The sequence below is a fragment of the Struthio camelus genome, chromosome 2 (assembly GCF_040807025.1).
Source record: "Struthio camelus isolate bStrCam1 chromosome 2, bStrCam1.hap1, whole genome shotgun sequence".
Lineage (NCBI taxonomy): Eukaryota > Metazoa > Chordata > Aves > Struthioniformes > Struthionidae > Struthio > Struthio camelus.
The window spans coordinates 93513940-93525899 of record NC_090943.1 but is presented as its reverse complement, the minus strand read 5'-3'; the positions used below and the strand labels follow the sequence as shown (position 1 = coordinate 93525899).

Sequence of the window (11960 nt, the reverse complement as noted above, 5' to 3'; positions counted from 1 at the left end):
GGGACCAGGCTTGCACCCAGACTAACAGCAGACCTACAGCTCTGGTTTCTTAATACCACCCTGTATTCCTCCTTTGCCCAACTCCCAAACCCTAGAAATACTGAGAATACTTTTCAAACCACAAACCCAAGCATATCCATCTCCTCATCCATCCTGAAATGTTCAAAGACTGCTTCTGAAAATATTTCAGAAGACAATACTGTTGTTTTTTTCATCCAAAACAACTTCAAAGTAAACACACAGAGAATCTCATAAATATTTTCTATTTAGGATAAATTATTTGGGCATTTCTCATGCGGTCAGACAAGTTAAGGTCTCCCGAAGCTTCGCTTTTCGGCGCTGAAAAGCAAGTAGGTGACAGAGATTACACCGAAGGAAGCGCTGCTTTGCCACGGATGACGATTCCTCCTCTGCAGAGCGCTGTCTGGGACCACGGGGATGCTTTACACAACTACAGCTCCGTCCAACAACCCATACTCACACGAGTAACCTTCACTCGCAGGAGGAACGCCACGCAAATTAATGGGATTGAAAGAGTAAGAACTGGTCACGCGAACAGCAGTCTTTGCGACTTAGCCCCAAACAAGCACCTCGGGAGGGGTCGGGGAGAAGCAAGCCAGTGAAAATAACTACTGATAAATATAAAAAAAAAAAAAAGAAAAGAAAAAAGAAAAAAATAAGTTGGAGAAATGAAAATTGCCCTAATATTTCCACAAATTAGGTTTTTAACATCCCTTTCATTAGTAGCTACCAATATGAAGCACTGAAGCACTATACTGTGTTGTTGCTTTTGAAGCATAAGCCCTCATTCACATCGATAGGGAATAAAGCTTAAAAACAAATGCCTCTGGTACATGCTAAATGATATTTTTGTTGTTTGCTAAACTCTAGCACTTTATGAATGACGAAAAGCTGTATCACGATTTTACCATGACTCCAGATTATTAAGAATTTTTAAAGCTGTTAAAATGTTAATCCAAAAGTCGGTTTTATTTTTAGTTTCAGCTTTTACTTTCTACAGAAAAATGTAGTGTTTTTTCTATGCTTGCTTATATTTTACAGCTTGCTATAATTTTCTCATATACTACAAAGTGATTAAATCCATTAAGTAATGAAAGATTTCATCATTTTGTTTCTCTTCAGCAAAAATTTAAAATCATTTCAATTATTACTATGGGGACGTGCTGCTGTAAAATTTTCAAGGACTTCTGGGGAATTAATCGAGGAGTTCCTTAATCTCAGATACATGGGCTGAATTTTGTCGTTCTTACTTACACAAAAGGTGTTGAATGGGAGTTTTGTCAAGCAGTCGGGATCTCAGCCACTAATAACCTCTCTTTCCCCCCCCCCCCTTTTTCTCATTAGCAGTCTAACAGCTAACAGAGTAATCTGAAACTGCTATGGGATGCAAGACGAATTATAGCACATAAAGATTACCCTATGAAAACAGGTGAAAAATTGCCGCCACCGTCTCTCAAAAGGCCAGACCCTAAAGCAGGCGGAAACCCAGGCAGCTGCGGCAGCTCCAGCAGGCTTCAGCCTGGCTGCATGAGTGGGGCCTGGCCCTGAAATTAGCCCACGAAATTTCAAACTAAGATCCCTGGAGGAAGTCACTTTGGGATCGCGATACCTCAAGCCGCCCAGGTGCCCTGCTGACTCAACGCGGGAGGTACCAGGCGTTGGTACTGGGAGAGTTTTGCGGTGCCAGTGCCACCCAGGGCAGCCCCCAGTCGCACCTCTGTGCGGCGCGGCTGGGACCTTCCTTCTCGCAGCGGGGGAAAAAAAGAGAGTGGGGTGCAGTGATTCCTTCAGTTACAGCTAGGAAACGTGTAAAGTTGAGGAAAAAAACTGCCACAGCTGCTGACTACCTACACACAGGATTTGTAAACGTGATTTTACTAGTCCTGGGTTTTTCCTGCAGACATATTTTCTTCTTTTCTGCGTGAGAGGAAAATCTTTTGTGTGATGTGCAAGGAGAAATATAACAAACAGATCCTTCAGAAATACTGCTGTTTCCTTCTGTGAAAGGGACTTAAATTAAACGCTCCTTTCTAGGCAGGCTACCTCCCAAAACGTACACTGTTCGTTCAATGCCACCTTTCTCAGGACCAGCTGCTTACAGTGTGGAAGAAGCCAAAACCGATTTCTCTGTTTCATCTTTGCTCCGAGTTCTTTTTGTTTTGTCTTAAATTAAATCACTTCTAGTTTCACATGTAAATGACATGTAAAGCACCTTTTCAATTATATTAAGTAAGCTGTCTTACACTCTGAAGTAATGTTCTCTGACAATTCTGTATTTTGTTATGTCTTGTTACTCTGTTAGTATGACAGACGCCGCAAAGCACCTATGGTTCATAAGAGATTTAGATAAATTCAGGTAAAAGACTCAGCATTTTCTAGGTTTTAATCTATTTCAAATCGTTAATACCTTCCTGAAGTATTCAAACCCAAGAAGTTACTTGCAAAGAAATCCAACAAATGTATCAATACCATATTTTCCTCTGACTTCTTTTTAGATCATACGCAATAAGACAAAGGAAAGCATGGAAAAATGTTACATGGACTACAATTTCTTGTTTCAGTCCTTCCAGCCTGCATAAACCAGAATGAATTAGTATTTTCTAAATATAGGACATTCTTTCAAGAAGAAAAAGAAGCAACTTCACTGAGAAGCAACTTACGAACTGAGAAGAAGCTTCAGAAAAAAAATCTGCATTTGTTCACATCAGCCAAAGATAAAATGTCTGCTAACTGTGAAGACAGATGTAAAAACCTCTCGCATTCAAATCTAATAACCATTCTGAAGTGCAGCTCATGGCATTTCTTGTATATTTAAACAAGCAATAATATAAATAAAACTTTGAGCATGGCACACAGATTCAGGACAATTATGTGCTATTCTTACTATCAGAATACACAAACTTCTTTTTCCTCAGCAGCAATAAAATGAATAATAATATCAAAACTAAGCAAAAATTTGTTTTCAAAATTATCTTCCTTTTGAAAAAGTAGACTCATAACAACGAATTGATCCTCAAGAAGAACAGTATTACTCTTTCCTTAGCTTCATCATCTCTTATAATTGACAGAGCTTTTAAAGAAAGTTTTCTTAAATTGTTAGAACACGTTTATTTTCTTGCAAATTAATTCTTTTTAACTCTTTATGATAGCTTTGAATCCCATAAAGAAAGATGAATTATCACATACTGAGCCCAAGCTGTGAAACAGGAGGAGACAAATAGAGACCCCTACTGTGTTTAACAATGTAGAAGAAATTCCAGACTCAATAGAAAAATTTTCTGTCCTTTTTCTCAGACCGCAGAAGCTGTTAGTACGGGTTTGAACAGTGGAGGGCACTCTTGCTATGCAAAAACTTGTACTGACCTGGCGCACTTGGTTTGATCTGTTCAGTAGCCTGAATCTCCCAATTTGTTAAGTAACAGCCACCTGTGGCACAGCCACTGTCTTCTGCTTAAAACGTCTGCAGTTTCTGATCTGGGCAGTGAAGCACTAGTTGTCTAAAACACTGCTGCCTTTATACATGTACGCAGATGTGGAACAGATGCAACCTTCACGAGCCGTTTTGGATATTTGTGCAAGATAGTGCATTAAATAAGATGTGCGTTATGTTTTTCAAAATCATAGAGACAGCTCTTTAGTTGGCTGTTAGGGCATGCGTAGAGTCGTTTCGAGGCGTCTAAGATTTGTGTGCAAAAAATGCTCACGTTTGTGGAAACTAAGTTTTTGTGAAGCACACAGAGTTTTATTGGGAATCCTAAAATTCAAGGTCAGTACTTCTAGTAGCTGATATGGAAAAGACATTTAAAAAAAAAAAAAAAAGAATCAAACCAGAAGAATGAAGCAGAGCGCTAGGTTCCACACAGCTTTGCTGTTTTGAAAAGTATATGCTTAAGTACACCTTTAACTAGGTAATTTCAACCTAACAGAATAAAGCCAGTCACCCTCTGAACAAGCAGGGAAACGGGGACGAGGTGTGTTTAGAAGGTCATTGTAAGAGAAGCCAGTGTTGGGGCCCAATCCTGCATCTCCCAGGCACCTCAGGACGAACCTGACGGACGCTGAAGTTGGTGACACTGCTCCTCTCGGCAAAACCACCCGCCCGCAAGATCATCCCACGGAGCAACCTGGTGGCAACTGGGTGCCCACCGTGCAGCGCGGCCCTTTTAGCCGTCTGCCGCTCTGTGCCCCGCAGCGTTGCACTGGCCGGCAAAACTTGCACCAGGAGCTCAACAAGCCCGTTAGGGTTCACCATGTCCCACCTGCGGGACGTGCTTACATCAACAAAATCGTGACCTGAAAAGCACCGAACGGCGCTGTCGGCCGAGATCGCCCGCAGCACGGCATGAGAAGCCTGCCTCGATTAACTGGAGCAAAACGACCGCGGCACCTGCAGGGTTAATTAAGCAGCTCAAGACGGGAGGCTTCACAAAAGGAAACCTTTTTCCTTCTGTAAGAACTGTAAACACTTGTGCCGAGCGAGATGGGCATTCGATAAGCTCTGCGGCATGCAGCAAACTCGCGGGGATCTCCAGTTAACACTCAAATTCGGTGTTAACACTTCAGAGAGCAGTGGTAAGCCGGGCTGCCAAGGTCAACTGCACAGATGTACTAATTGTATTATGAGCTTGACATCTAGCGGCCACCCCTGGCAGGGCAAAGCAGGCAAAGGTTAAATCAGCAAGGCTTGTCAAAGCACTTCTAACTACCCACCCTCGGGGAGCCCGAGGCCTGGCCAAGCTGCCCCGCACCGCGCGAGCCCCCCCGGCCCCGGGCGGCAGTGCGCCGGCCCCCCGCACCCCCGGCTGCCCACCGGGCCCCCGCCGCTGCCGACACGGGCCGCCGTCCTTCGCTCGCTGTCCAGAAAGCGCCGGGGTTTTGCTTCGTGGTCAACAGGGGCCGGATTTTCGGGGAGTGGTAGAAGGGGAGGGGAAGGAGAGGAAAAAAGGAAAAAAAAAGATTGATAATAAAAATAAGAAGCCCTACGTTAGGGAGGAGGAACCGCAGGAGTTTCAGAAGGGCTCTTTCGAAAGATTCAGCGTGCCAAGCAAACAGCGTCGTGCGAGCGCGCTCCTTCTGCGTGCTGCAGCTCCAGCAATACGAGATTAGAAAAAGCCCCCTCTTCAGCCCTCTATCTTTTCCACTTGCTTACTTGAAGCGCACATTTTTTCAAAAACGCCTTTCGTTTCGTTTTCCTGTCACGCTCTCAGGCAACGATTTTTCCGGCTTTTCTGATTTTTAAGGGGTTTTCCCCGATAACTGGAGATGGAGTCCGTCTCCAACAGCACTGCAGTTGGACTGGCTCCTAAAAGTACGTTTTGGCCTCAATTCCCTTCTTTTTATTAATGGAAAACTTCCATGACATTCAGTGGGAAATTTGAAGAAGGTAAACTAAACAGGATTTTGGCCCTTTTTCTTGAAATGTAAAAGTTAATAAAAATGTACTACTGGAACTAGACTTACTCAGACTTCCTCTGAAAAATTTATAGCAGATTATCATCATATTACAAATATAATATTATAAAAGAAACTATTTTTGTATGCTTTGCTTTGTAAAACATGTTAGTACCTAATTACTTTAATGTCATACCAGACCTGTTTTACTATCAGCAAAACTGATTGACTCATGTCCTGACTGATGGATAGTCAACAGATACACAATTGTCCTGACTTGGCAATCAACAAATCAAATGAAGGAAAATTACTCAGAAAATCTTCCCATGACTCAAACTATTTTTCCAGAAATGGTACTAGAGCTCATTAAATTATCTTTAATTTTTTTCTTTAATGCTACCCATTTCTTGAATTGTTTCTTCTCCTCTTTTTAAGGTAAGTGCAAGTAATTTTCAACGGCTAAATATATGCCTATTACTATCTTAATCTCACAGAACTTGGACTAACACCTTTCATAATTTCTTCTCTCCCACTCTAAAAAATAGCCTTAGTGTCTACCTCAGGAGATGGTAAAACTTCCTCAAGATTAGCAGCCTAGATAAAATCTGACCCAGTTTTGTCTACTTTCCATACCTAACAAATTGGCTGATTGTTGCACTTTCCTTATCGATCCAAAGATTTTTCTATCGCTAACACTGATCAAAACCATAAGAATACTAAAAAATGATGCAAATACAGATGTTAGAGTTTGAATGTTAAGCCTCTACAGTAACTCCTGAAGTATTATATAAAAGTTTCAATAACCTTTTCTTATCAAAGGGATGACTTATAGCAATACTTCTTTGGCCTTTATTTTTGAAATCAAAAAGCCATCTTTGTTACTATTGCCTCAGAACAAAACATTTGCAAAATGCACATAAGTTTTAGGTTTACTGATGGCTGCTTTGACTTTTCAAGTCTTAAAGACAGTAATGCCTAAACGATGTGGCATAATCTGTATCTTTGTATGAAAGAATATCCTTCTGAAATGTGTGTTTACTGTATATATACATATACACGTTACAGTGAACATACTCATATGAAGCTGGTTGCTCCGTAGCAAGCTGTATCATTTCTGTAGGGGAGCATGTGTATCTGGGTACATATTCCAAAAGGATATTGACAGCAGTTACTAACTGTTCAAAACTACACGGTCTAATTTCAGTTTATCAATATTAAAAAGAAGCATTAGTTTAGATTATATTGTACATACTGAAAAAAAAAAAAGGCAAAAAACCCCAGTGCCAATATTTTAAAAAATGATTGTAAAAACCATATTAGAACAGTCATTATGTAGTTGCCTGTAAGGTATCCCTCTCACCTCAGACTAAACAATGATACATCTTTGCCAGCAACTGAGCATGAAAAAGTCAAAAGCATCAATTGTCATTACCCTTCCCAGAACTTTACTTGCACATTATAAGAACCACTTTCACGTATTACAAAAACAAAACAAAAAACCTTTAATTATGCTTACTTAAAAAAAAAAAAAAAGCACATGCCATATGCCTAGTTTAATACAATAAACTGATCAGAGTAAAAGTTATGTGCATTGTATCTATTGGCTTTAGGAGAGCACCAAAATTCCGATTTGCTTGTAATCTATTGAATTACGAAAGTGTGCTAGAAATGTAATTCCAGATATTACAAAGCTTTGCATTTACTGAGAAGCAGAGATTAGTGTATTCTACAGGCAGTCACTTGAATCCTTCTGCTGCTATTCTTAAATTATTTCTATCACATCTTTTAATTTAGTGACCTCAAAGTGTTTTTTGAATAGGCATCTTTTGTTCACTTTGCTACACTGCAATTAATGTATCATCACTAGCTGCTTGTTAACCCTTCTTTTAGAAATTATTTAAAATATTTTAGCCTTTCACTTGCAACAAATACTTTTAAACGATTTTCAGCGTAAATCTGTAGTTAATGGCATTGCCAATTATCTTCAGATTTCAAACAGTTTCTCACCATCATGACATTGCCCTGTTAGAACGCAGACGTGTTATGTTGCAGCCCAAGCTAGCTACAAAATTATCTCTTGTGATTCTAAAACTTCTGTACTAACCTTACTACTAAAGTTATGGTGAGATCAGCTAACTTATAAAACGGCCTAATGTTTAGCTTTCATTCTGCTCCCCAAACTGTCAGGCTTCTTTTTGCTACTATGAACATCCTTTCTTTCGAAGGACTATACTTACGGGACGTTCAGTTTAAAACGCCTCACTTAATAACATGTATTTTGAGGTGTTATTGAGCATGATTTCATAAATAATAAGCTTCATTTGCTTAATCTTGTGTTAACAATAACGTCCATCATTGTAGAGAGCCATAGCTAAACTAATGAAAAGGTTACATATATGAAACAACACTGCTTAAACAATTTTGCTTTTTAAATACTACAAATAGGCTCCTGTCTACTCTGTACCACGCAAACTATTTTTGGCCTGTTGCAAAATATGCTCAGGAACTGTAGCAATATCTTGATTACAGCTGTGAATAGACACGAAAAATACGGACTTGACAAGAAGTGTTCTAATTCTCGAGATTTGGAGCACTCATTATATTTGGCCTTTAAAATTACTTTCAATATAGCAATCATTAGGCCTCATAATACAACATGTAAATGATTTACAATACACTAATGTTCACTAGATATCCTTCCACGCGCGCACACTCTGTCCACCTTGTTCACATTTCTCAAATGAAACTGAAAAAAACAACAGCACTACTTTAGCTTGTTAATTGTTAACTACGAAGGGTTTCACTCTATTAATTAAAATATGTTTTAATAAAAGGAAACATAGCGCATTTTGATAGCAGCCTTCTAAGGCTGAAAAGTATTTACATTGTTGCATTTTAGGGCTGCTGTGAAAGCCGATTTTGTGCTATTCAGGGACCACAATAATAACGCTTTAAAATTCCTCACTGGGATGCAATGTAGTCCTTTTGATGGAAAGACTGTCTTTCTCATTCGGCAGAAATAAATCCATTCATTTGATCATGTAGTCATTGAGGGCAATACAAAACAAACCAAGTGTGAGAAATTCTATGTGATGAAGTAAACAAAACAAAACCCCCCAAAAAAGGGGGGAAAAAAAAAAACATTTCCATGACAAAAAGATTCTTTGTCCTTAATCTACCCACCATATGCAAGCGTTTCTTTTTAGCATATCTCTTGTTCTAATCTCGGGTGACATGGCTACATAGATAAGATTCACAAAACAAAACAAAAACGTAGTTTAACAATTTTTTTTTTTCAATTTATTAACTCACCAGAAGTATCATAATGAAGTAGCTGGGTTTTACTTTTCTGTATTGAAATGGATTCCAAACATTTAAAAGTTTATAATACCAGTGATAAATTCTTAAATCTAGAACCCACCCCGGCCGAGACTGTGCTTAACTAATCTTGCTTACGTAATGAAATAATAATTCTCGTCTGCTTGCCTACGCTATTTTACGCTACTACTGTTTCCTAAGAAAATTAACATTTAGAAATGCACCGTTTTGGTCTTCAGCTGTGACAGAAGGAAGCATTTCTCTGTGTGCCTGTTATTGTCAGTACCCAAGTGGGTTTTTCCAGAAGCAGCGGTAGTGGTCCCCTTCCTTGGACAGCAGGGACTCACTCCCCAGCTCCCCAAATACCCTGAGAAGGAGGAGGAGGAGGAGGTGGGTAATGCTCGCCTAAAGATTTGCCAATCTGACAGATGTTTTAACCTGATGAAGTGGATTCATGCTGCCTTAAGCTTCAAGGTTGTAAAGTTCAGATACAATAGTCAAAATCCTTCTCAGGCTTCAACTTTCCTGCCTTTCTCTCCCTACAGATGCAACTTAAAAGTCATCAGTTTTAAAGCAGGAGAATGACTTTTTTTTTTCCTTTTTTGGGGGCAGAAGGGGAAAGAGGAGGATAAAGGAGTGGAGCAAGAGGCCTAGGCAAAAAACAGAAGACATAGGAGCTCCCCCTTGGTTATGCAAGTATCTAAAAAAGCAAGAGAGCTGTTTGCAAAGAGGAAAGGAAAAACTTTCAAGTGAAGGCTCTCAACTTAGCCCAGGAAAAGTGAGGATGGGCTGTGGCGTGCAAAGGCACACTGTGATGGAAAGGACTATGAAAAAAAAAAAGGTAGAAGAGGAACCTGCAACCTTCTTCTCAAAAAAAAAAAAAAAAAAAAAAAAGCAGCAAGGTGGAAATAAAGAGCAACCACAGCCCAAACCTTTCCAGCTTTGGGCACTTGCTCCCGAGCAGCCCGGACGCAGCAGAGCCGCGGGTGCGTGTCGGCCGGCAGGAATGGCGGATGGGCAGAAAACCACCCTTGCGCGGCGCTGCGGCGGGGGCCGCCGGGGCCCCGCGGGGCGAGGGACGGCGGCGGGGGGAGGAAACAAGAGCTGCTCCGGCTCCTCCAAAGGGGCAGCCGCAACTCCGCTGCCCCCGGCTTCGCCCGCCTCCCAGGGCCGGGCCGGGCCGGGTCGGACCCCTCTGCTCCGCTCCGCTCCGCTGCGGACCCGCCGGAGCCGGGCTGCGCGGCCGCGCTGCCTCTGCGCGCATCCCGCCGCGGCCGCGCCAGGGGCCGGGCCGAGCCGGCGGGGCCGGAGTAGCCCCCGGCCGCCTGCCCCGGCCTCCGCCAACTTTCCTGCCGAGGAAAGGCAGGAAAGGCCCCGAGCCTCCCTCCCCCGGCAGGGAAGGGGGGGGAAGCGGGGCGGGGGGGGGAAGAAGAGGGAAAGCGGGGACGAGGCAGGCTGTGCTCCGGGGTGCCCGTTCACGGCGCTTCCCAAAGCCCCGGGCAGCGAGGGGGGAGGAGGGCCCTCGCCCCGCCACGGAGCCCAGCCGCAATAAAAGCGCTCGGCAGGCCAGGAGGGAGTTGCTGGGAGGGATGGTTAGTTAGGGGGTGGGCTGCAGAAACTTGGCTAAACTGCTAACTTCTCAGTTCCGCTGCCTCTTCCCCCAGCTGGTCTAATTCCCATTCTCCCGCTGCAGAGTAATTGCGCTCCCCTGTTCACCATCATCATAAATCCACCTATCTCCATCAGAAACACACTCACAAAAGAAGAGAGAGAGGGAGAAAGAGACGCTGGGAGCCCTTACCGTGCTCAGAAACTACCTCCGCTTGCAGCTCTTCGTCCGATTTGAGATGCTGGGGTTTCGCTTGCTTTCGACGAGACATGCTGCTAACTGAGGCGTCTTGGCTCTGCTTTTTGCAGAGGCATCAGCGACGTGGAGGTGGAAAGGGGGGGAGGAATGGGAGCGGAGTGGGAGGGGGGACTGAAAATAACTGTTCGCAAATAAAAGTCGAGTTGCAAAACAAACCAAACAACAACAGAAAAGGCAACCAACCAAAAAAAAAAGCAACCCTTAACAACCAACCAAACTGAGAGAGAGTGAGTGAGTGAGTGCGTGCGTGCGTGCGTGGGGGATTAGCCGGGCGGGGTGTGCGCGGTGCTGTGGTGTGTGCGCTGCGGGCTGGGGCGGCTGCGCGCACCGCGCATGGGGCTCTGTAATTATGATTGTGAATAATGCATGGCGATTAATGGTGCTGGGGGCGAGCGCGGATTGGCCCGGCTCCAGCGGACTCAGGCTGCATATGTAAATGAAGGATGGGGCGCAGCAATTAGCCGCTTCACTCCGCCAAATGATGCGTCTCCCCGGCACCAGCAGCGCCTCCTGCAAGAGGCACCGACCGCAGCAGCAGCGGCGGCGGCGGCGGCAGCAGCAGCAGCAGCAGCAGCAAAACACACACACACACAGCACGCAGGAGGGCTCTGTTTTGCACACACTTTATACAACATATGTGCAAGGTTCACTTGTTGGGGGAGGTCACGATCTTCGCCTTTCCTTCTTTCTTTCTCTCCCCCCACTTAGTTTCTTTTTGCTCTGCTTTCTTCTGCTCTCTTTGCTTTCTTTCTGGCTTGCCTTTTTTTTCCCCTTCACATCACTCTGCCTCCTCTTCTCCCTTGGTCTCTCTTTCCCCGGTTGATCTACAAGGCATCTGATGTTTGTGTGCTTGTGAGTAATTTCTTTCCAGGAAGAAAAGAAACTTTCGTGGGATTTTTTTTTCCTCTTCTTCTTCTCGGTGTGCGTGTGTGTGTTGCTCTGCTCTTCGCTTTCCCCTTGATCTTCACATGCTCGTCTTTAGCTCTTCCTCCGTCCTGTCTCCTTTTCTGTCGCTCTTTTCCTTTCTCCCCTTCCCGGCTGACTTTTGTTCTCTCCTCTCGAAAACGCACGCTCGCATGCACCGAAGACCTTGGGCAGTTTGGTCTTTCACCTCTCTTTCCTTCTTCTTTGTCTTGCAGCTTCTTTCTCCAAGCAGAGACTCCCCGTTGGTGGTGGTGGTCACTTCCTGTTGTCCATTGGTAGGAAGTTTTTTTTTTCTTTCTCCCTCTCTCTCTCAGGTTGTAATGACTTTTTGTGACACGCCTCAACCCCCCACCCCCCCGCCCCAAGCTCAGTTGTGTGTCCTGTTAGTTAATGACAGCGGTCTCGCGTGTCTGCTGATGAGCAAGTCCTTGGGTCTCCA

General features: G+C 43.6%; 1 protein-coding gene across 2 annotated transcripts in view; it reads right to left on the bottom strand.

The window, feature by feature from the left end:
• The window catches only part of SALL3 (spalt like transcription factor 3), a 21221-nt gene extending 9489 nt beyond the window's left edge, over window positions 1-11732 (bottom strand). Inside the window, exon 1 of one of the 2 annotated variants that reach the window (XM_009677720.2) lies at window positions 10532-11732. In XM_009677720.2, coding sequence (XP_009676015.2) covers window positions 10532-10610 — 79 coding nt within the window. In that variant the 5' untranslated portion in view covers window positions 10611-11732. The remainder of the gene's footprint in view (window positions 1-10531) is intronic. The other variant, XM_068931597.1, reaches the window with a different exon arrangement.
• Between the last annotated feature and the right edge of the window lie 228 nt (window positions 11733-11960).